Source organism: Branchiostoma floridae, chromosome 9, assembly GCF_000003815.2.
Source record: "Branchiostoma floridae strain S238N-H82 chromosome 9, Bfl_VNyyK, whole genome shotgun sequence".
Taxonomy (NCBI): Eukaryota; Metazoa; Chordata; class Leptocardii; order Amphioxiformes; family Branchiostomatidae; genus Branchiostoma; species Branchiostoma floridae.
The window spans coordinates 14,964,656-14,989,630 of NC_049987.1; the positions used below are offsets into that span (position 1 = coordinate 14,964,656).

At 42.3% G+C, this 24,975-nt stretch overlaps 1 protein-coding gene across 1 annotated transcript in view; it reads right to left on the reverse strand.

The window, feature by feature from the left end:
* Positions 1–24,975, reverse strand: part of LOC118422527 (fibrocystin-L-like) — a 62,696-nt gene that overhangs the window by 8,407 nt on the left and 29,314 nt on the right. Inside the window, exons 30-65 of the mRNA XM_035830146.1 lie at positions 24,699–24,894; positions 24,355–24,596; positions 23,981–24,169; positions 23,248–23,424; positions 21,392–22,754; positions 20,972–21,129; positions 19,516–19,662; positions 18,908–19,085; positions 18,371–18,527; positions 17,836–17,992; positions 17,432–17,511; positions 16,716–16,845; positions 16,410–16,561; positions 16,080–16,302; positions 15,473–15,644; positions 14,874–15,098; positions 13,986–14,611; positions 13,374–13,525; positions 12,751–12,944; positions 12,315–12,444; positions 11,765–11,930; positions 11,119–11,433; positions 10,521–10,645; positions 9,803–9,932; positions 6,626–6,874; positions 6,198–6,368; positions 5,701–5,937; positions 5,218–5,449; positions 4,719–4,896; positions 4,149–4,310; positions 3,438–3,579; positions 2,177–2,339; positions 1,720–1,952; positions 1,037–1,309; positions 482–651; positions 127–249 (exon numbers count right to left, since the gene is read on the reverse strand). Of these exons, the coding sequence (XP_035686039.1) occupies positions 127–249; positions 482–651; positions 1,037–1,309; positions 1,720–1,952; positions 2,177–2,339; positions 3,438–3,579; positions 4,149–4,310; positions 4,719–4,896; positions 5,218–5,449; positions 5,701–5,937; positions 6,198–6,368; positions 6,626–6,874; positions 9,803–9,932; positions 10,521–10,645; positions 11,119–11,433; positions 11,765–11,930; positions 12,315–12,444; positions 12,751–12,944; positions 13,374–13,525; positions 13,986–14,611; positions 14,874–15,098; positions 15,473–15,644; positions 16,080–16,302; positions 16,410–16,561; positions 16,716–16,845; positions 17,432–17,511; positions 17,836–17,992; positions 18,371–18,527; positions 18,908–19,085; positions 19,516–19,662; positions 20,972–21,129; positions 21,392–22,754; positions 23,248–23,424; positions 23,981–24,169; positions 24,355–24,596; positions 24,699–24,894 (8,117 nt within the window). The remainder of the gene's footprint in view (positions 1–126; positions 250–481; positions 652–1,036; positions 1,310–1,719; positions 1,953–2,176; positions 2,340–3,437; positions 3,580–4,148; positions 4,311–4,718; positions 4,897–5,217; positions 5,450–5,700; positions 5,938–6,197; positions 6,369–6,625; positions 6,875–9,802; positions 9,933–10,520; positions 10,646–11,118; positions 11,434–11,764; positions 11,931–12,314; positions 12,445–12,750; positions 12,945–13,373; positions 13,526–13,985; positions 14,612–14,873; positions 15,099–15,472; positions 15,645–16,079; positions 16,303–16,409; positions 16,562–16,715; positions 16,846–17,431; positions 17,512–17,835; positions 17,993–18,370; positions 18,528–18,907; positions 19,086–19,515; positions 19,663–20,971; positions 21,130–21,391; positions 22,755–23,247; positions 23,425–23,980; positions 24,170–24,354; positions 24,597–24,698; positions 24,895–24,975) is intronic.

Genomic DNA, 24,975 nt, shown 5'->3' on the forward strand with positions numbered 1-24,975 from the left:
GTTTGCTCTCAGCACTACCAAAGATGCCCCGCGTCCCCCAGCAAGTAATGGGATCTGGAAAAAGGGTCGATTCCACAAGAATTTGTTTTCTTCTCTTCGTTATCACAGTTAAGTGTTTAAAGTTACCTTAATGTCTATCGGTTCATTCCCCTTGATGGTAACGTACAGCCTCTGCCAGGGTCTGTCGAAGAAGTTTGCCCCACTGGTACCATCGATGGCAGGGTAATACTGGCCGTCTGTTTCTGGCTCCTATTGGATGATACAATGAAACATAGACCAATCAAACATCAGCTTCATTATGTTCACAATGTATGTAGAAATCGACCAATTACGGCCTTGGGTTATGCGAAGATAAGTTGGACACATCTAAAAAGGTGATGTATTTCGTGACGTTTTCCAAGGATCTTTGGCGACATGTAATCCTGGATAAATAAAAAAGAAACAAACAAACAAAAACAAACAAACAAAAAAACGTGTTTACCAGAAGGATAAGCTGCCCGGCGTCGTTATAGGCACCGTTTTCGGGCATGATGTATCTTCCACCAGCATAGATGTCCAAACGTTGCGGGTTTGCATAGAAGATTCCCAGCCGCATGGACTGGTCAGGTCTGGCGTTCAGCAGGTGAAGACGCAGCTTCTGAGGACTTGTGCCTGCGTTGATTACAAATTAGAATAATGATATAATCATCAATACCAAATTTGCTTCTTTATGTATCTACCCACTTGTGTTGTTGCAAACGTGCCACAAGTAAAGAAATTTCACTTGAATGTATAGAACTTTGTTCTTGAGTAATAGTAATATTAGTTTGCTGAAACAACCAAGAAACAGATGTGCATGATCATATATATCACCAACTTCGTTGTAAAATAAAGATGAGATTAGAAATCAGTTTTATAGGAAAATGCCTTGAACGGGGATACATTGAAAAAGTGTAACAGTGGGGTTCAAGCGCTGCCAGATTACACAAGAAGAAATCACGAATCATGGCTGATATGGTCCTAGATAACCCTACTTCGACACGCGATGGTCTTGTACCTGTAAAGTATATCTCGTAGTGTAGACCGACACCGACGACCGTCCAAAAGGTAGAGATCCTCTTCTGACATGTATAGCCTGCACACCAGCCATGGTCCTGAGGGCCGTTTACAAGATCTACGTACTGTCCCGTGTGCAGGGCCACTGGGGACAGACGCCGCAGCTCCGTGTCTGCGTCCATGCTTTCGATGATCAGCATCTCGTAGTCGATGTCGTGACACTCCCAACCCTGCCAGTCGGACTTGTACGTGCAGCTGCCATCTCGAACTATGCCTGGTTAAGAATTGAGGAAAGTCATTGATAACAACGGTAAAACGTTGTCCACCGAGAATAATACGGGGGGGTTTCGATATGAATATCAATAAGAACATAATTCAGACTCAATGACAGTGCTGAAGGCCCATATAACTTATCTATCATCCCATTACAATGATGGATCCTTGGAAGAACCGGCGTTACGCAAGTTCGTACAATAGAGACGGGGGTCGGTACGGACTTCCAACCACCTTTGACCTGGCGTGCAAGTGACACATTTGGAAAGTTGGGAGTACTGAGCAACCGAATCCTCAGTCTTCATGATGAAGATCTATAGCTAGAGAGCTGGTCAACAATGTGGTAAGTACAAATCCCTATGTTTGTGTAGAGTAAGACCATTTTCCAATTTTCCATTTTCCAATCTTTACCTTTCTTTGGCGCAACGACGTTGATGTCGAGCCTGCGACCCTGCGTGTCCGTCAGCATCATTTTCGGGATGCGGTAGTCTCCCAGCCCCCTCCTGCGGTCGCCGTCCCACTCGAACTCCGCCTCGGGGATCACCGTGCCCACCGAACCCAGGAAGGATCCGTCCTCGTCATCGATCAGCGTCTCCTTTTTGGCGTCACACTCCATGTCCACACAGTCGGCTGGGTTGATTTTACTGAGGAAGTACAAGCATTTGGTCATTATCTTGAAGTTGGCAAAGTTTGATTGAGCTTTCAGCTACCATGGCCGACAAGTACAAGTGTCAAAATACCCCAGCTTACTCCTGTGTGGCCTCCCTGTTGTTATAAGCTTTGCTTGTACCCCTTCATATATCCGATTTCCTTCACACATAGACACACAAAGACATTCACAGACACAAACCACACAAAAGACACTTACCCAAGGGATGGTCGAAGGAAGAAGACCTTGTTCTTTTCACCAACTTCATATAGAGTGATGCCGCTAAGCTTTGTGGGATGCCCGGCGTCCTCCTGTTTGGGGTTGGTCATCAGCACTACGTCCTCGCCAGCACATGAGGGGCCGAACTTTGAAAATGCCACATCTAAATGATTCAAAGGACGAAAAAGAACAAGACAATTGTAATAAAAATGGACATATTTTTCACATCAACTGCTTCAGTCCATTGTAGGTGAAAGACAATGCAGCAAAATGTAGCAACAGATGGCCTTCTATTCTATATCATTTCTATGGCCATTAAGTCATGACTGTTACATTTGTCGGTCAATTTTTCCGTGGACATTTATATCTGAAATGATGGTTATCATCGAATATTCCGGAGAAGATCACTTTTACAGCGTGTTAAAGATATACTTGATTATAGTGGATATTCTTATCTCTGGTACTCTGACAACTCACTCTGTGACCCTGTATATGTATGTAATATGATAAGGAACAGAATTACCAATATGTATATCCAGACGTCTCTACATAATATAAGTATAGATACCGGTAAGCTTAGATTCTACAAAACTTGTAAATCTGTATACGCTAGAGAGAAGTACTTAGAACTAGTTGATTTCGAGCTGCGCTCCGCAATAAGCAAAGTCAGAATTAGCGCTCATCCTCTTGAAGTGGAAAGAGGGAGATATTTTTTTTACCAGTGTGTGAAAGAATTTGGAAATATTGTACATCTAAAGCAGTGGGAGACGAGACACATTTCATTTCCAAATGTTCATTCAACGAAACCGAAAGAATCATTCTGTTTAGAGAAGTCACAAAGTATTATCCCAACTTCCCCACATTACGAACAGAAAGCTACTTTTCTTTTGAAATCGCACAACCCACAAATTCTAGAAAATGTGGGCTTTTCATCTCCCTCTGCTTCCAAAAAAGAAGTCAAACCCAACCTGTTTAGAAATAGCCAACACTAGTATTAGATTAGAATATTATTTATGGCTGTCCATTGTCACTATGTGTATACCATATACATGTACTTGCAATTAGCCCTCGGGCACGAACTTGCAAATAAACTTCCTATTAAGATTTTGACTAGACTTCTGCTAGTATGACAGAAGTTTGTACATATTGGGTCCCTTACAAATTAGTCCATCCTGGGTATGGACTAATACTACTCGTCTTTCAGATTGATGCATAATAAATATGTAATAAAAACGACATAGTCTAGATCTGAGATGCTTACCTCTGATGTACAGGGTTCCATACAGTGCGGAATATGACATTTCCCCGTTGAAAGGCTTGACGCGAGCATTGTTGGAACCGCTTGAGAACAGCGGCAGACTGATGCCAACCTTCCCGCCTCCTGGTCTCGACCAGCTCCGTGACTAGACAAAGTAAGCGGGGTAAAATAATTTTCTCATCGATGAAAACACTCCGTCATAGACGTTTTCCCGAAAACTGAATACGCAATGCCCTTTTGGTAGATGTATAAGAACTGAATCTGATGTAGTTAGCACAATACGTTAATGAAGGTTAGACATCCAGGTAAAACAATATTCAAATACAATTCAATCTCTAAAACTGGATAAAAACGGATATTTATTTTACTTGTGACGCTAAAAAAGAGTGATAGGTGTCACTCGAAACGTCCGGAAGTAAATATTCGTTTTTTTTTCCAGTTGTAGAGATTGAATTAGATTTGAATATAGTTATCACAATAGTTATGGTATTAGTGTGCATTGTATCTTCTTCATCTAGACATGTATCACTTAAATTTACACACTAGTACACTAGTTGTAAAAGTAAAAATAAAAGAAAGATGATTATGAAAAGATACATTAATTCATTCTTAAATTGTTCCCTATCGTTTAGCATATTAGGTGGCGGGATGTCTTTTATACAAGTTAAATTGTCAATGCGGTAAGTACGAAAGCATGAACCAAGTTGTTCTCACATTTATGCCAATTTCGTAGTTGGTGTCGCGAGGGGTGACGTCAGTGCTGCAGTCGAAGAAGGGAGTCGTGCCGACCACGTGCGAGTTCCGGATGGTCATGCTTTTGGCTACGGCACGGTGGCTAGTGGAGCCTGGTCCGAACAGCATGGTGAAGATATTGACCTGTGAAAGATAGTTCCATACATAAAACAGTTAGTTGCTTCGTGATAATATATACATATGATATTTGTGTGTGCAGTACCTATCAGGAACACATCATTATTATTCTCTTATACCTGTCTTCAAGCAAACAAAATGATGGCTTACAGTGCTTACATGTTAATGGGTAATCAACGGAAGGAAAATTCTAGTTCTTAAGTGGAATGCAAAGCAAGACCTTAACATTGTAGATAGTATAGGTAACCGTATATGCTACATTATTCAAATAGAATTAGAAAGATCGGATGCCAGAGAGATTGGCCGTCAGAAAAAGGCTATGCTTATTAGCAGGGCTTGGACCAGTAAGCATCCTATACAGGGTCCGCTGGCTATAAAAGACTGTAATACTAAATAGAGATTAAGTAGTTGTACCTGGTTGTCAGCAGCTAGGAGGTTCTCGACGACAACATCGGTTACACCAGCCTGGAAGTAGATGCCGTAGTCATGGTTCTTCCAGACGGTGAAGTTGGAGATTCTGGTGCATGGGTTGATACCGTCTCCTGGGAAAACTGAGACTCCGACCATACAGGAGTGCGCAACGTTGTTGGTCCTATTCAGGAAAAGAGACGAAATTAGATCTAGAGACGAAGAAAAGCCCCATACATTTCATCCTTTTAGAATGCTGGAAATTGAAAGCAATGTCAAAAATTCTCACACGTTCTTAATAAAGAAACATAATCCACTGGAACACCGTCTTCTTTTATAGAGTCAAGAGCAAAAGGAAGTTTGAATGACTTAAGCTTTCCATTACAGAACTACGCTATTCTTTAATTGATATATGATAAATTGATTCGCCACACCTTCAGTGAGGTGGCAGTAAAGTTGACTATGAATCCTTGGTCTATGTCTCAACGTTAAGGCAACGTCTTACCAAGCTTCCGCTGCGCCCCCACTGCACGCTTCTCCATCGACATGGAAGCCAACTCTGTCCGAGCCCGCCACAACGTTCCCGTCCAGGACGATACTGGTGGCCTCGAACACCTCGATGGCGGCCGTCCAGTCAACGTTCTCCGGTTCGTTCCTGTCCTGGTATCCGCCAGGCCAGATGATCAGGCTCACCAGGTTGCGACGAAGCTTGTTGTCGACACCCCAGACACGCATAGCTGTCAAAAGATGTGTTTTATAATGGGTTAGTCCTCTAACAGCAAAGTTCTAGGGGGTAAAGAAAACTGCTCTAAAATTTGGAAGAGTGAACTTGAAATGTAAAGGAAGACTTCAGAAAAGGTGTCAAGCGTCGGATATAATAGCTTGTAAAAATGAATAAAGGTTGACACAAGGTCGATGTAACAACGTTGATGATGACGAAGTGATTGAAACATAAACAAACAAATGATTTTTTTAAAATGGTACTCACCTTGCCCAACAGTGTGGTGAATGACGTTGTCCTCTATGTTCAGATTCTGGGTCCCAAACACACCAATGGCGGGCGAGAAGCCACTGTGGAACGTGTTCTTCCTGATGTAAGATTCCGTGTAGTCATCCAAGATTTCTCCCACGTCGAGGAACGCCAGGGAGTAGCGAGGATCATAGAAGTCAATCCAACCCTCCTGACCGGTGTGGTAGAACTCGACGTTTTCGAATCTACCATAGCCTGGTGTGTAAACAAATAGTAGTTGATTTGAACACCAACAAAAACACGGCGCTAGTGACAACTATCTATGCCCCGTAATCCATTATTTTTACAGACATAAGTTTACAAATATCGGTTTACTATACATTTGATAATCAGATCGATTCGCAAAGGAAACTGTAGTGTGATTTCCCGTGTATGCGTACACTAACTAACAACATATCTAGTTCTACATGTAGGTTTTTTTTTTCAGCCAAGTAGTACATCATTGAATTGCATACCTAGGTATTGGTCGCCATCTTGAAAGAACGTCCCGACGATGACTCTTGCTCCAAAGGACTCTCCGAACAGTTCGTCGTAGTCTTCGCCGATAATTTTGACATTTCTGGTGAGAAGAGCTACCTCAGCCGCCATGTTGATAGTCTGGCCATCAGCCAATGTCAAAGTTTCACCTGAGTATAAAATGATATTCACGCGGTTTTAATGAAGTCATTCGACACGCATACTTCAAAACCATCACATGATGGTGTAAAAATGTTTTACACATAAAACACAACTATTTTTCTTATTCAGTGTTGAAGTGTATCAAATAGATAACGGAGTGGCTATCTAGATATGCACATATGAACGAAACGTTTCTGGAGCATTTGCTAATCCGAAAGGCATTCCTGTTATAGCTTAGTACAAAGTGAAAGAAGAAACCATTTACCAAGATGCTTGTAGGCAAGGGTCCCGTTCAATGTGATCGTTTTCGTGTCCTCTGATACGCCGGTAATCTTGAACGTTTCTGTCTGCCAGATGTCAAAGGAGGTCGTTGTTATGGCGATGTCGTCGCCCACCACCCAGTCCACTGCCTTCACTAGGGTGATGGTACTGTCACCGACGTTACCGGTCTGGGCCAGTCGAGTAAAGGTCACCACACGGTTTTTACCATGGATGTCACAACCGCCAAAACAGCCTGCATGGAGCAAGCAACATTAACAACACTGGTCACTACATGGTTGCTATGGATGACACAACCAACAAAACAGCCTGTATGGAAACAACAACAACAACAACAGCAAAACTGTCGCTGTTATTGCACTCATTTGTCGTTCATGAGTTGCTTATTCTCTAGCTGATTCTAGCTACGCTTTCTTCACAGAAATAGATAATCAGATACGGGGACAACAACGACAAGAGCTGTCACTGCTGAAGAATTCACATGCTCAGCAGCCGTAAGGTTGCCCAAAGGGTCTGTACAGTGATTTTCAAGACCTTGTCTGAAAACTGCCATAACTAAGCCATAGATGGTAACAAACGGTTCAAACTCGGCAGAGAGGTAAAACAGAGCATTATAGTTGTAAAAATGATAATTTTATAATGGTAATTATTATATATTTTTATAATTTCATATACAATATAATGTATATTTTTTTCACAAAAAAGGCAATCCGAGGACCCATTCCCAGCATTAGAAACGTATGATTTTTTGAGGGTACATACTTTGATCTACTCCCGTTTGGAAACTGTTTAGCAACATTAAAAATATGATTCCTGTTTTAGTAAAAATATGTTTTTTTTCTTTTCCAGTGTCATAGTTTTGGGATGTTCCTGTCTTTCTTGCCTTATAGCATAAGACAGCTTATGATAAGTAAAATGTGTAACACAGCTTTGTGTAGTACAGGTCATTACAAATCATTCTACTTCAAATCTAATCTTTCTTAGAGACTGCTATGGGTCCTCAGAACGTTTTAAAGTTTAGATTACAAATATTTCCCTTCAAGAGAAAATCTTGCTGTCAATCAAGCCAAGGGGCTAATGAATAATGTCCTTCGCACCTCTGTGAGATGTAATTATCTGTAATTTGCACTTTACAGAACAAAAGGTCTAATGATTACAAGTCTTTTGTTTTGTAGTCTTTTGTTATGCAGTTTGTCTAAGTTGTTTATACTACAAGGTCAGCTTTAACTTTCTTGTTTTCAGTGAGATCTTGACCAAAAGGTTTTTACTAATAAACACACACACACACAAAATGATCATGATTTAATGGAAGGTTTATACAGGTCCATATTTAGGTGAATTTTCATAGATAAGGCATAAGCATTTCAGAAAAAAATGCATCGGAAGCAACATTTTCCAAGGAGATTATACCTCCTTGCTACCGGCAAACAAAGAACCCAAGCCAGTGCACACTGTAGAAGGGGTCAGCATACTAGTAGTTGACTGGTTGTTTGACTTTGACTTCAAAGACATTGAGTCAAAACTCGTGTAACAGTGGGGTTCAAGCGCTGCCAAACTGATCACGCCAACAGCTCTGAGCTTTTGGTGTTGTGGTTAGCACGTTGGATTTGTAATCTGCCGCCCGGGTTCAATTCCGGGTGTCCGAATGCAGTACTAGTAGTCGGCATGTTGTTTCTTTCTGTTCCTACTCGCCCCTCGAATTTCTACATTGATTCCCACGCCAACCTTGTACACGTAACAAGCTGAATGCGTCACACAGTGAGTAACAGGCTAGCAGATGTGTCACACTGTGAGGTTTGAGTCTAGTGTAAGTTTACACAGGAATATCGATCTCAGAGATTCGAGGACCAATCTTGAAAAGAAAGGGGGAAGTATGGGGTTCAAGAGCGGTCAAACTGACCACATGAACTGTATAGCTTTTGGTGTTGTGGTTTGCATGTTGGACATGTAATCTGCCGCCCCGGGTTCCATTCCGGGTGTCGGTATGTTGTTTTGTTTTGTTCTGTTCCTACTCGCCCCTCTAATATCTACACTTGTTTCAAATCATATTAATCTCATACTTAACCTCATCCAAATAATTTTTGGATCGTCAATGGTTCAACCAAAACGAAAGAAAACACAAACTCGTATAAGTCAGAGAGTGTGGTGGGGGGTGAATAATCACAATCTTGTGTTGTCTACACAAGTGGCAAACGTTTTACAGGGAACATGCTTTGTTCAAGAATTTTTTAAACCTCCCTGCTTTGTTATATGGATGTGTATTATCATAGTGCTTCAAATGCAAATCGTTTGTGTGCAGGTAATCAAACTCAATTTTCTTAAAGATTTTGACTCAGTAATTGATGTCTTGAATATCACATAGTATATATATATATTGTTCTCTCAGCTTACAGCCCTAACATACATTCGCATAATTCCACCAGGTGCCATTATACCGCCACCTCAAAATAACGTTGTTATAAAGGCCTTCTCAAGATTGTCTTCAATGCCTAAATATTTAACAGTCGGTATTCAAGACAATCTTGGGAAGACCTCTGTACTAACATTTTTTTGAGGTGGCCGTATTATGGCACCTGGTGGAATTATGATAGTCGATGTTACATGTTTTGGTACTCCTAGAAAATTTCAAAGGAAAGTAACTTTTGAAGTCATTTGAATACAATATACCTATTATCTAGTTTGACTGTTGGCATATGACGGGGTACGCCAATTATCTCACCAGGAAGAAATTAGCGCGCGATTCAAATTCATAACAGAGGCGGGACAGAGGGCGGGGAAGGTCGGGCAGTTATCAGCCAAACTTCTGCATATCAACAAGGGCCAAGGCTGCACTGGGTTCATTACAATATTACAGTAGCTTATTATCATATTTAAATGAGATCTTTGCTGGGGGTAACTCTGGACAACCTTACGGCAGTAGAGTGTATTGGCGGCTTCTGACCAACAGCTTGGTTGTTTGTTCTCCGAATAGTTCTAGTTGCGGTTTACAGGAATCCGTCCCCTTCTTTTTGATACATTTCAATGAGCTGATACATTTGGGTTATATGCTACATCATTGTACCCACTCTGAATGTATGACATAACAACAGATAATAGCGCATAAGTGTTGTGTTTCCAAAATTCTACTAGTGAAGATTGTCAGAGATAAAAAGAAAGTACCAACCGAGTGCCTTTGATCCCATATTTGGTCCATTCGGCAGCGGTATGTCGGGAGTGAAATGGTTTCCCTTCAACACAAGGTTGATTATTCCCTGGAACGGGTTGTCCTCCCATCCGATGATAAAACGACCACCCTGAAAAAGTTGTACACGTATTTTTTGGACGAATACGAATAATATGGAAATGGTAATACAAATCACTTTTATTGTCAAAGGATCACATTAATGGTTGCACGTGACTTCCTTCCCTTGAATATTATGATCTTCTGCGATGTATTGTCACCAGAACAGATACATCGTTACTTATTCCAAGGACTTAATATGAGATAATGTCCTTGCTTATTCAATGTGTATTTGATAAATAGCCTCTGATCTAAACACCTCTGTTATTCAAAGCTCTGAGATCACATTAGATATGACCTATTACATCCCAGTCCCTATAATACTATATCAAGTCTATGTTATTTATTGTGGACATTTTATTATGATATATATCTTTATCTATTGTAAAGTTTGGTTCACAAGCTAGTTTCATATGTTTCTAATGAATCACTGCGTTGTTTTAAGAAAAAAAAAGAACTCAGTGTATATGTCAGTTTTGAAGCACAATTGACTGAATGTTTAACCGAAATCAGGGCTGTTGCCTAGATTGTCGATTGTATTGTCTTGTTGTCATTCAAAAAACTAGAAAAGAACTAAATATCATGATTAATCTAAACAAACCTGCACTAGAATCTGAGTAGCCTTCAGGGTGTAGCTCTTGTCGGGCCCATCGTCGAACTCCAGAGCACCGTAGATGAAGAGTTTATTCAGGGACAGCTCCTCAACATCTACCACTATCCATTTATCTAAAAATAATCACATAATAAGTACAATGTTAGTGCATACATGGTTCTATACGCTTAAAGTTGAACCTGCTTCATTCAGAAGTTCGTAATTGTTTCAACAGCTTACTCATTCACTCCAATTAGATATGCTACTACGAATCATTAACCCTAACATTGGCTATATGATTGTTAATCATCCACAGTGACGTTAGGCAAATAAAGTACAGCACCAAGTATTCAGTCATACATTAGCTACACAAGAAAATACAATATTGTCTCATCTAGCAGTAAAAATTATATTAGATAAAACAATATTGTCCATTGAAGCAGTAAAATTACGCTAAATAAAACAATATTGTCATGTCAACTAGTGTAAATTATGCTAGATAAAACAACAGAAAAGATAGATTGAACTTCTATCATTCAATATCCTGGATGACTAATCTTCACAAACGTATCAGTTACTCTACTAAGAATAGCGTCTGGAAGCTCACCAGCGAGAATCTTCACATTAGCGCCTTCCCCTGGTGCTCCGTAGACCGTTCGCTTCTTCCGGTCACCGCCGAAGTTACCGCCCCACCCCTCTTCCGTGCCCTCCCACGTAGCCGCATCTGACCACCGCTGGAAGGTCGCTGGACGTTCCCTGGCAATGTGAATATCAACGGATGCCGAGTTGTTGGATGGAGGCGGCGGGGGCGGAGGGATACAGTCCTTGAAGAAGCACCGATAGACTCGGAGTTGCACAGGCCGGTTGATGTACGACGTTGGCACGGCGCGCTTCTTCCGCGCTGATGACCTCTTTCCGGAAACTGTCGGCAGAACCCAGTAGCATCATAATTTAGACATAGATAAATGACTGATAGGTATACATACATGTATCTTGCTAACCTTCAAGAAAACAACGAGCTAGATACGTCCAAAAATATAGCAAATATGACATTAACTAAGGTATCAAATGTTAAAATGATTCTATATATTGCGTGCTGCACTATACTTCATTATTATGCTAAATTTTACTATCATGATATACCACACCACACTACATTACACCACATTACATTACATAACAGTACGAGCTTTTGGTATATGTGCCATAAAGAACATCTCCTCCAAAAGGAAAAAAAGAATGATGGAACTTACTAAGATAGTAGAAGAATTTAGTGTTGACGTCAAAATACCAGTCGCCATACTGATTGTCTTCGTATGTGACCGGGTTTAAGGACCCATCGGTGTCTTGTCCAGGTATGATGGCAAACTTGTCCGGCTTTTGCGTGAAGTTGTGATAAATGGTCAAATACTGATCGCTCTGTAGTGACAAACATTAAAAAATGAAATGATTATTTCTCCGAGAATACACAGTATACTTTAGCGTTAAAGTGATGTTTATGGATAAAGCATGTATTCATAGATCTATGTCATATATTCTTATATCTAGTTATATTTGAAGCAAAAAAATTATTATCCATATCTATGGTAATATAGAGTTGGAATAGTCATTTATGGTACAAGTGTTGAGAACCCGGCCTGCTCAAAGTTTTAAAAACGCCACTTAGTACTATTATTAGTGTCGCAAAGAGCCACGTGCTCTCGCTGTGACTCACTGTCGTGCACTCAACGGTTGTTAGACTCACTGTTTCGCGTTCACAAATTGATGAAAGTTTTAAATTAATTAGTATTTCATGACACTTACCGGTAGCTGATAGAAGATCCCAGTGTACGATATGTTGGTCACATGATCAACGTTCTCGTAAACCATGTTGTGAGCTAATCCAGTCTGTAGCAACGCCATCCAACCTTCCTTGTGAGTCATGCGTTTTCTCCTGTTCATAGTTAAAGGTACAACAACAAATATCTTTGACACTGCAACATATCCCATGTTGGATAAACAACTATCAGTATCAACCTAGGCCAATACATTATATTTATAACGCTATACAGAAAAACTGCACTATTCCTAGTTGAGGTTTGAAAAATAGTTGCAATGTCGAGTTGACGGTAGGGTTGACGGTACACGGAGATAGCGTATAAATTCTATCAATTTAATTCAATTGTTACCTAATTGTTGGATTGGAATATAAAATAATTCTTACTGTGCATAAAAAACAAACAAACAAACAAATACGCACCTGTAAGGGACGACAGTAGTTCCATACGGGGATGAAAACAAGACATTTTTGTACTTCAGGGAATGCGGGGAGGCATTGTTCCAGGAAAAGCGGATGAAGTTGACGGTTGGGTCACACTTTGTTCCAGGATGGCCTATGCTGAAGGCACTGTCCTGGACACACTCCGGTGGGAGTGCAGGGTTGTATGGTGTTACCTGAAACACAAGTTACAGAGTTAGTACAATCATGCATTAAAAAAGATAAATCATTATAACATTTCAACAACAAGTCTACATTTCATATCATTGATCAATCGGCTTCAATGTTCATAACAATGAACATTAAGTATATAGTTGGCACGACTCGGCAAGTGCCTTTCTCTCTCTTAACCAATCTTACATCATAAGACAGTATTGCTAAGTTCTTAAGTTATATATGTAACCCATCTTACGTATACTTGTGAGTCAAGCCCTTGACAGGCACGTAGCAGGAAAAGAAGTGATGTTAGCCAATATACGATTACGTACAGAGAAATTGAGAGACAAGTGCAAGTGCTAGTTACATTGTTGTCAACTGAAACAAATGTAGTTATCATTAGTTATCAGTTTTGCATTTTGCTCCTGCCAAAAAGTGTACAACCATACCTTGCCGTCAGCAGTACCCATGAGAGACCCGTCCATGTCATACAGCACTGCCTCGTGCTCCCACCTGAAGCGAACTTTGTTTGAAGCGGCGTTGTGGAACAGGAGACGGTTCGTGCGGTAGTGCCATCCTCCATTGTTGTCTCCACTCGTACCTGGTGAGGATGAAACGGTTGGTGTAGTTAGTGGTAACTCATAACACTGGAACATCAGAAAATTTGAAAAAAGCATCAAAATAACATAACTTGAAAGCTTTTTTTGTGTCCGTCACGTTGGACAAAGTGAGAATCCTAGACATAGAACCAGACTTTTTCTGCTGGAGTAATCAAAGACGCCATCTACATCAGAGCTTTACAACCTCTCTAAACAGAGACGGAGGGCGCCATAGATTTTCTGCAACTTATGATCTACTGCTCACCGAGTCAAGTGTTCTATCTGCATAACGTGACGTCACAGGAGCAGTGTATTGTACATTCATTGATCGATCAGGCGAAAATTTGGGTAAGTCCAATTTTTTTGCAAATGTTGAAAAGTACAGTTCATCCTTATCCACAATCAAAGTAAGGTATTGTTTCACCAAAGTACTTATTGCAAGTAATTATTGCAAGTAATTACCATCTATTTTGGCCCAGGCAAAACATGCGCAGCTGCCGCGATCAAAGTTGATGAAATCGGTTCCGTCGACAGTCTGCTTGTTGCTCAGTGGCAGTATAATACCGGCTGACGTGCACTGTGTGTTTCCTGTTTCAGCCAGGGCGTCCACGTGTCCTATCATGAAGCCGTCCTTGATCAGAGCTCCCCGCTCCTCTCCCCACTCCGTCCCGCCCACCATCTTCATCTCGATCCCTGCCTTCTCGTTGTTGGCCATCACGAAGTCGATGAACTGGATGGCGCCACAGTTGACCCACTCCGCTCCCTTCTCGTTGTTCCAAGAGATCAGCTTGTAGAACTTGGCGGGCACAGGTCTCCCGCTGCAGGCTCCATTTTCAGTCGGGAAGTAGTTCTGGAAGATCCAGATACCAAACCATCCCTGGGAATGGACGGTGTTGTTGTAGAACTCCCCGACTGGAACCTTGTCAGGGCAGATGTTGCGATCGAAGGACGGGCCGTCGGGATGTGAGTGCATGCGGTACCAGAAGCCGAAGTGCGTGCCGCCTGCCGCGTGGTTGTGCCGGAGGATGTTGTTCGGGTTGGTTACCCAGTATGCAGCTGGGGTGATGTCGTCATTCAGCAGACTCGTACTGCAAAGTCGACGGTGAAAATCATTAGATTCAAATTTACTGTGACTTAGCAAGAATGCATCAACAGTTTATGCAAATGAGTTTCTAAGAAGCCTGAAAAGCGTTTACTACTAAAAGAAACGATCTAATTAAATTGGTGCCTACAACCATCACTAAATAGAGACGTGGGATGATATAAACTTCCTTCAACGTTGGTCCACTAGTGCTCTATCATTTACTTACAACTACTGTACATTCTCCAAGATTAAGAGGATTCCCTAACCTTGACTTGACGAAGACGCCCAGGTTATACTGGAAGACGTTCCCAGTCTCAATACCATCCTCCAGAAACATGGCGCCTCCCATGATGTTGTAGAAGACATTGCGTTCGATCAGGAGTTCGTGGACGTTGTGGACATTCACAGCTCGGTTGAAGCTCTTGTGGATGGAGCAGCCCCGGACGTACGAACCGTTCATATTGCCATTGATGTGGAAGTGAATGGCATATCTGTGGAAGAATGTGTAACAGGTTGACTGGTGTACCTTCATAGATCCTTTACACTCACTTTTCATTAGAGTGGGCAGTAGATGACCGCCATCTTGGTGACCTCATTTGCACGTCAATAGATCGTAGCTGAGGCGTTAACATAACGTGTCAGTTTTTATATCGTGTTACCCTTGGTATTGTCTTTTTTATTCTGTTGACATAGTATTTTCTTCAGAGAGGATGGTGTCTTAAAACTTTTGAGCTAAGATTAGCTGAAATGCAAATAAAGACGAAGACGGACACGTAAAATGACGTCACGGGACATTTAGCCAGCTGTGTAAAGTAGACATTTCGCGTTGCATCAATGACTTCAAGGTATCGGGAGTGATTCCTACCTGCCATGGCGATATGCCTGCCCTGCATGAGTGACCTCTATGTGCGAAAGTCTGCCCCGTGCCAGGTCCTTGTCCATTTCTCGCCCGTGCAGCATGATCTGTGAGCCGAACTCGTCTGTCCCTACCTCCTCACCGAACCGACCCTGGAAACAGGTCTGGGTGGCAAATTCCCCTGTAAACAAATAATATCATACAATCTTTATTGACACGACAAAAGTACAGCGACTTTCATATCATATATCATGTCATATATCATATCATATCATACATCATATCATATCATATCAAATATCACATCATATATCACATTATGTATCATATCTTATATATCTTATATCATATGTCATATCATATGTCATATCATATATCATATCATATCATATGGACAATAAGAAATATACATGAAGAAATTGATTGTAGCATTATTTTCCATGAACACCAGCATCATCGACAACGGCATGAAGTTTTGTTGTCGATGACTGGATAATGAGGTGTGATTGGAAAATCGAAAAGTACGTTGTCAGATGTCGTTTACATAACTGGAATAAAGTTTCAATGAACTTTGGATTCCATTGAATTAAAACGTGTAAAATATAGTTTATTTTACCTGTATCAAAACCTGCGGGACAGTTTGGGATGATGTCGTTCCACTCCGCATGGTTTGATCCACGGACGACGACGTTATGGGTCAGTAACCCGACCTCACAACGGGTCTCCAAGGTGACGCCTGCGTCAGGATACGTCGTGACTGCCGAGATGTGCCGGTACTGCAGCCCCTCGGTGATCGTTACTGTCGTGCCGTCACTTGACACTGAAGCAATCATCCTTACCTGTAACAAAATGTTAAATAAAACATGATTCATAGAATACATGAGGAGGCAACATTTAGATGGAGGCTTCCTGAAGCTCTTAATGTGATTATCAAAATACTTCATACCTCGTTTTGCCTCTGTGTATGCCTGTGTCCAGTAGTGGCCAGGACAATCTGGTCACCTACTTCCCAGTTGACGGACTGAGTCAACGTCAAGGTGGTGTCACCTGGAGACACGCTCACCGCTAGGAACGTCCAGGTGACGGGCGTGGGCTTCCCTGAGGACAAGACAAATCTATAGTTAGCGACAGTAAAGTTTCAAAGCTTAGTCTGAAGAATTTTTCAGAAGATGGACATATATTTTTAACGTACACAGTTAATGATAAGCTAGAAAGGTTGTATCAACATTGTTTGGTCCGTTTATAACCATACCGTGTAGATCCAGCGTGCCCTCCCTCACAGCCAGTGTCTTGGCCCCGTACAGCGGCAGTTCAGGCGACCTGACGTGACCGTGCATGGTGATGATGGCCTTATGTTGGAACGGCTCCTCCTCTGTACCAACCTGGAGATAAGAAGATGCATAATCAATCCTCTCCACTTCACTATCTGATACGTCGTCATCATCTCCAGCTTTACCATAGTTTGTTTGATAGTCAAGGTCTAACCTTTTGTAATATTGCCCTCAGCAAGAAGTACTGAAACCAATGTCTTAACATGCATATTACAAGGTGACGTTCAGTTTTAGTTCAGTTGCATCATTTCATGCCAGATGAACCGCTTGGATATAGCAAGCAACAACCTTGGCGCATAGGCCAGCAAACCACCAGCTGATTGGTTGATGCTTTTAAGCGCTGATCAGCTTACTCTCCTGTTGCTGGAGGAAATTTCACCAGCCAATCATGTTGCCGTTTGACCGCAGGCGACAACATGATTAGTTAGTAACGGCTCACCATCGCTAAAGTAGTGAGAAGGAAGGATTGTTTCTTGGTTAACCCATGCAAGCGGTGGATCCGGTGTTAGATAATTGTTCAGTTGATAGGAAAAACATGCATTGTTTCAAAAGCACTGAGCCCATCTATACGTTTCAAGTTATCCCATCCATGCTCCAACCACGAGAGTCATTTTAAATCCATAAACCTACAACTCACCTGTAGAAGTCCACCACCCGTGATGAGGATGTTCTCAGCCTGAAGCTCCACATCCTGCTCATCAAATATCAGCTCACCACCTGCGTGTACGAAATCAGTAACTTTATAGAGAGGTTGAGGAAGATACTCAAAATATTTGAACGTTGGGACGTCACAGAATATCTGGCGACCAGTTTTGCCCACTCTCGGTTTCTGTTTTTCTTGATGTTTCACATATAGCTTAGTGTTTTGTTTCATAATAACTCTATTCTATGACTTCAGTATTTGAGTTGCGGTCGAGGTATGGTATCATGAGAATCTCCCAGAGGGAATTTACCTGTGGTCTGTATTCTTTTCTCAAATTTGCTTAGATTACATTTAAAGAGAAATGATGCGTCAGGATGATATGGTAGATAGCAGTTCACCTTCTATCAGCAGCATTTTCAGGACAGGTGTGTCCGTGTCTAGCAGCAACGTCTGTCCCGCCGGGACGACGACGAAATCTCCCGCCTCTGGGAGAGGCCCCCCTCCCCACGTAAACACGGAGGACCAGCGGTCGATGTACCAGTAGTCTGCATTATCCTAGATAAAAGAAAAGTGTGAAAATCAACTCGTGTGACATCCAAAGCAATTGAGAAATTTGATTAGCATTCTTCGACAAAATTATGTGATTTTCGTAGCCTCCTCCAGGCCTTCCATGGGGATGCGGGGATCGTAGAATTCCGCATAAAAGTCGGGAAATTGCCCAGGGGAGTCAATCCACGCTTAGACTCACGTTTCCCCTCAGGCCGACCAACTCTTCTGGTAGCAAACATCCCCTGGCAAATTATTCTCCCTTTAATATTAATAGCCAGCGTAGTCAGTCTGGTAAAGACTATGATTTTCGATGATGCCTAGTACGTAGATCATAAAAGAAACTGAGCCAGTCTCCTCAGTGAAATATTCAGAAAGTTGTTTTACCTGTGTTGCGATTCCTTGAGCGTTAACGGCAACCCTGACTTTGGTTTTAGCCGACCCTTGATGAGCTTCTGTCACACAAACGATCTGTGTGGTAGATGCTGATTGGATGATGCAGTCACTTCCGGCAATTGTCACAGTATTGTCAGCAGTCGTCGCCCTTTTGTGAGAAAATATCTCGTTAATGCATGTACATGTGGTATTTGTGAAGATATGGGAGGTTTAGATATTGATATGTGTTACCTCCGTCTCAAAGGCCAAGTTAAACTTGGCCGGTCTAAAGTTGCCCCAGACCTGTCAAAGTCGTTTTAGCTGAGTGGCAAAAAGTGGATTTGGAACTGGTTCAAATATACGAGGATAACATGTGTGGAATAGTGGAATGTCGACTTGGCTCGGGTCGCAAATTGCACAGGCAGAAAAAGCAGAATTTAGAATGATGAGTACAACATGGAATAAACAAAACCTCCGGAGCTCATGAGGTATACCATGTTTGTTTCTTATTCATTTATTTGGTCCCCCCTTTCCTAGTGGTGTACATACCCGAAGCCCGTCCCCGTGATGGTGACCGTTGTACCGCCGGCAGTCCCGCCGCGCCTGGGGGACACCTCGGTGATGGTCGGAGTCAAGCTGCTCCTGTAGGTGTAGGCGGCGTTCTGTTGGACACGCTCGGCTCCGACAGACACCAACACATCGCAGGCCAACGTTGAAGACGATACATCTGCATAGACCAGACCTCAATTATAAAACCTTTACAGTCTATCAATGGTTTGACTCTCTCAATCGTTGCGCAGCAAAGATATTCTTCGCTGTTCTGTCGTCTCCTATTCGCAGGACATATCATTGCCATCTTAGTCCTCTCTCTCTAACAATGCCTGTTACATCTCTCTGTTTTTGATGTATTGTTAACCTCTTCGTTTGTAATTCTGTCTCTATATGAGATGTCCAGCATTTTCATGAGCCATATTGTGTAGAAGGAACATGTCCCGCGAGTGAACGACGACAGAACAACGAAGAAGAACTTAGACTTGGTAGAAGAAGAAGTAGAGGAAGGCCACAATTGACGTGGAGAGAAATGTACCGATGTGCCTCAAAGGCACCGGAGGAACTAAGGTGCTAAGGTAAAGTGTCGACATGTTCAACATTCTTACCTTCATTTGCGGGTATTTCACAGATGAGCTGACTTGGCTGGGGTGGTGATGTCGGAGTGCACGTTTTGTTACAAATGGTGACACTGGTCAGTTCAGTATCAAACCCTGTCCCGACTATGGTCAAAGCTTGACCGCCACCAAAGCTTCCTGAGTGGACCAAAAAAGGAAATTTGCACACAACTTCATTATAATAAAAAAAACGATTAAAAGCATGCAAAATAACTTATTTGTGAATTGAATCCAACAAAGTGATTTGTAAAGGACAAGGATTGTATCCAATACACCTTGCTACAGACGTTTGCACAATTCTGTAATCTATTTGCTCGTAAACACCTCTTAACACGTGTAATGTACAATTCATGCCTGTGTTAAGAGAGTAAAGGGAGCTTTTTTTTATCAAGAATCAAAATGTCAGATTTTCGAATATTGACAAATGCGTGTATACCACCATATTCAAATCTCCTTAAAATGACGTGTCGATAGACACACATCTGCATCAAGCACGGGTTACCCCCACTACAAGATGGCACTATTCTATCTCTTATCTCTTACAGTTAATGGGTAGGGTAGAGTCTTTTGTGTCCCAAAATTGCACCACTGACGAAACAATGGGCTCCACTCAACTGAACGATTGCTCAAACGCTCTGTCGCCATTTCTGATTGCAACCTTCTTGTTGTTATCAAACTTTTTTTCACTCGAGTAATTCTTTAGTGCGCATTGTCATTGGATGTACACATGATGAATGGAGTATGTTTAAAGATCTTATCTTTCACCCCCTGCTAAGTACCCTCGGGGTCACATACGTTAATCTACCATTTCCAGTCAATTAGAAGCTTCAATTTTTTTGAGCCACAAATGGATGCCTTTTTGTGTGTGCCTTTAAAGAGACAGGCTCTACAATAGCTTGCATCGCAAAAATCTATCTATTACCACACCTAATGTAAAGGAAATTTTGTGATTGCATCGATGTTATTCATGACAAAAATCTATCCACCATTACCTGAAACTACCATATGTACACAAAATTTACAAGGTTAAAAACAACAACTTGTCTTTCTCTAGAAAATGACACAATAAAAGACAAAAAGCTCCTGTCTAATGCTATGCAATAAGCAGACAGTATAAACCTATTTAATAGTTAACTCGTCAAACAGCTGAGCAATACACCATGTACCATCAACGTTGAAGCCACACGATGAGACAAGATTACACAAAAAGAATTTGCATATGGCTCTGTCCAAAATTCACCCAAAAAAAGTATCAATTATGTTACCATGGATTGTCGTCGCCATGTTGAAAAGGATAATTCCCATGAGCCTCCACGAGAATCACTTGTGCGCAGTACCAAAACTTACTTGCATTGTACAGGTTGGTAATCATTCAAGTTCAATACACTGAAACAAGAATAAAGATAAGAGCTATTGGTATTTTATGATCTGATTTTTGATGACGTACCTTCCGAAGGAGAGATGGAGGTTACAGACAGCTGATACTCGAACTCCAGAGATGACGTAGCTAGACCTTTTCCGCTCAGGAACACCACAACTTCATAAGTACCAGCTGAGTGGTGACCAACCGTGCACTCAATCGATGTACTCGAGAAGGTCGTTATGCTGAAAATGAAATAGGAATATTGTAATTATGGGTTAATGACTCGCTTGTCTCTCAGTATTTACGGTCAAATAACTCCTGTCATGGATTCCAAATAAACCACTGAAAAACAGTTAAATCAAAAGATATTTTTTATGAATTAGAGATTAAACTTGAATATGATAAAGTCACTACCTAGTCATGTTACTACCTAGCTTCTTTCAATGTCAGTAATTGTCTTGACTGAAAACATAAGTGAATTAACATCAATCTCAAGAGAGGTACCTGCATTCCACGCCGTCAATAGTGACCGTGACGTCACCAGGAACGTTACCGAATCTACTTCCGGTAATAGTTATGGTATCCCCGGTTTTTCCCGCTGACGGTGACACTCCAACAACCTCGGCAGTGTGATCTATGGAGTGGTTGTACTGTTGTTGTGGGTACTGGACACCGTCTGACGTCACACGCAGCAGGACCTCTCCCTCCACCCCAGCAGGCGCTACACAGTCGATCTGAAGACGCGTGATGTTACGTATGTCACATGACTCTCCATCAATCAGAACAACCGTGTTGCCGGCCACGAATCCGTTTCCTGTTATGGTTACCGTGTTCCCACCGTTGATGCTGCCCTCCGACGGAGTCACGTCGTCGATAGTGGCCAAACTTTCTACTGACGTCACAGAAGAATCTGCTTTCCCCTTGCCTTGTACGTGTACGGAGAACGACTTGACTCCAACTCTCACAGGTCCAAGGTCACATTCGATGTAGTCATCGGTAATGGTGGTGATGTTACACATGACGTCATCTCCATCAACAGAAACCGAGACCTTGGAAGGATCGGTTCCGAAGAGGGACCCGTTGATGGCCAGTTGAGTGACAGCTCCTGACACGTCAGTAGGCTGGACATCTGTAACTCTTGGCGTGGCAGACTCGGAGTAGGTATAACTACAGTTCGATGAGCAGGCGAAGTTTACTGGTCCACCACCAGTAGACATAGTGATACTGATGTCCCTCTCGATGTTGCTGCTTGCCGACCGTTTGTTTTGACTGATAGGCGCTGTTTCACAGACGATCTGGTTGTACGTGTGTTCGGTGATGGGGCATTTCAGCGCGCCGACCCTGATGTCAATATCAGACGCCTCTATACCGGAGGAGGTGAAACCGGACCCCGTGATGGTGAGTAAGGTGCCGCCTACCATGGAACCCACATCAGGCGAGATGGAGTCGATGTTTGGCAGGAGAACGTATCCTCTCTCCTCCACGGTCGGCAGCGTGTTCAGAGCCTTTCCTCTGTTGTTGACCTTCAGCTCCACAAGGTTGTAAGTAGCGACAGGCATGGCGTCCTGCGGGTCGATGGTACAGGACATGGAGTCCGCGGTGTCCAGCTGACACGTACACGGGAACCCTGCCACCGTCACCTCGTTCATACAGCTGTCTGATCCAAGTCCTGACGCGTTAACAGTGATGACGTCATCCATGGTTCCCGATATGGGGCTGATGGAGGTGATCTCAGGGGTGTAACAAGGATCGAATGAGAAGTAGAACTCGTCATCACCTGAAGGCGTCGATAGAGCTGGAGATGTGCATCCTGATATTTTACTTGTCTCACCTGCACACGCGTTACCATCTACCGGGTCAGCAACACCTGTTAGGAAACATATGAACAATGCACCTAATGTTGTTGGTGTTTTGAAGAAATAAGCATTGCAATCAAAGTTAGCGAGCACGTTTTACAAAGTTACCTGGCATGTTTAATCGTTTTTGTATTGATCATAAAGAAATTTCGTTATGAATGTCAATAAGCGCAGTATGGTTACGGTACAATCTATGGCAACAACAATTACAAGAAGTACAAAATAAAGGTACATGTGTATATAGTAAAATTTAACATACTTTACAATAAGGGATTACCATAAATTTTGTATAATGTTTCAATCAAGCGGGGCTACCCATGACTGTCGGTATTTTTTTCTAATAACGAAGTAGTATTTTATATCTTTACCTATTTCATTGGGTTTCTTCAATTGAAGATATATTCAAATCTGTCTGTAGCATCTAAAACTTCTTTGTAGAATTTGTATCAGTCACTTGACTTGATCAATGGTTGTTAGTGACTGAGGTACTAGATCATGACCAACCTGAGTTGACGTCGTATTCCGCCTCGTGTCCGTTGACAGACACACTTAGCTGTTGAACACTGCCTGGATGTGGTTTCACATTAACGACTCCCTTCATCTTAAGATTACCATTCCTGTCCACGGGTCCGCTGGAGTAGAAGTACAGACCTTCCTTGGTAAAGACGTGCTCGAACACACCTGGGAATAGAAATGGGAATGTTATAACTCTACATAAACGGTAAATATTAACCCCCTTTTTAGTATGTTATATAACAAAGACGTACGCTTAGCTCACTCAGTGGTTTATTCGGTCGGTAATTATAGGCCATTGGCTTGCCGTTACAGCATCATTGGTCACAGTTCTCCCACAGTAGGCTTAGAGGCGTTATTCTGACCAGTCTGCTAAGTTTCAGTCAGTCTGTCTTTTAGCTGTAAGTTAAACCAACCCCGTAAACATTCCCCGGCTATTTCTCATAAACTGGGTAGGTGGGCACACTCGCAGCACCGTAGAGGTAGCGGCGAGGTCCCCATGGTATGACCACAAACTTAAGGCTACGTATATACCTACTCTCCAAGCAGAGGTTGGTGGGAAAAATCGTGACCTTTTCCTTTCATAATTTTTTTGGTCACAAAGGTCACGATGTTTTCCACCAACCTCTGCTTGGAGAGTAGTATATACCGTACATAATAACGGTTTACAAACTGTTTAAAAAGACAGCGGGAATTTTTTTCCAAAAGCGTATTTATGACCAACCTGATCGTGTTTTCACAGTTCCGCTCCTGAATCCGTGTCCATCGTAGTCAGTGTCGCTTGCGCTGGCCGTCTGCTGCACCAGGTAACCCACTCCTGTGGCAGAACCGGGCGTGTTCCATCGCCAGCGTACTGTATCCCCAGGATGTATGTCCAACGGCGTACTGCTCCAGGCATACCCTCGACCATAAGCTGTTAAAATGGGATTTTAAGGATTAAAGCAATCACAATGGAAGCAATGTGTGGTTTGTTTTGAGCACTTTCAGAACCCCAAAACTTCTGTAAACGCTTGAAAAACATGACAAAAGCTTTATGTTAAAATATGATATAGAATGCTTCGTCCCTAAGGAGCCTAAAAACACCAAAAATAGACTTACTTGGATGTGACCCCATGTTGTCGACTTGATGCACTTTTGCCACCGAGGCAGTGACGCACTTGATGCGGGTGTAGGTAACGGATGTGACGTCACAGCTCACGTCACCAATCGTCACGGTCGTGTTGTCAGTACTGAAGCCCTCCCCAGCGATGATGACGCGGGTACCTCCTAGGAAGGACCCTGACCTTGGGACGACGTTGGTGACCTTGAGTGCATACCGAATGCTTGTAATATTGTGCGTCCTACGAAAAAGAACAACAATATCATTGACGAATGAGTCAAAACATGGCAATAGAAAGGTAAGGGTGCAACAATTGAAAGAGTTAAATAATCTCATTACTTACTTGACATCGGCAAAGCCGCTGCCATTGACGAACAGCCTGACGGGATACGATCCGGGACCTAGAGCGGGAAGGCTGATGTTGACTTCTGTATCGCTGTAGGACAGAATCTCTGCCGCGGTGTCTCCTATTTTCACAGCGTCATCGGATGAAGCCACCGACCCGAAATTGGACCCTGAGATCACAACGACGTCGCCTCCTGTACCATGAAAACAAGAGCCGACGATTTGAGCATTTTCTTTGGTCATATTTGTGCACTGATCCACATACATATAGTTCC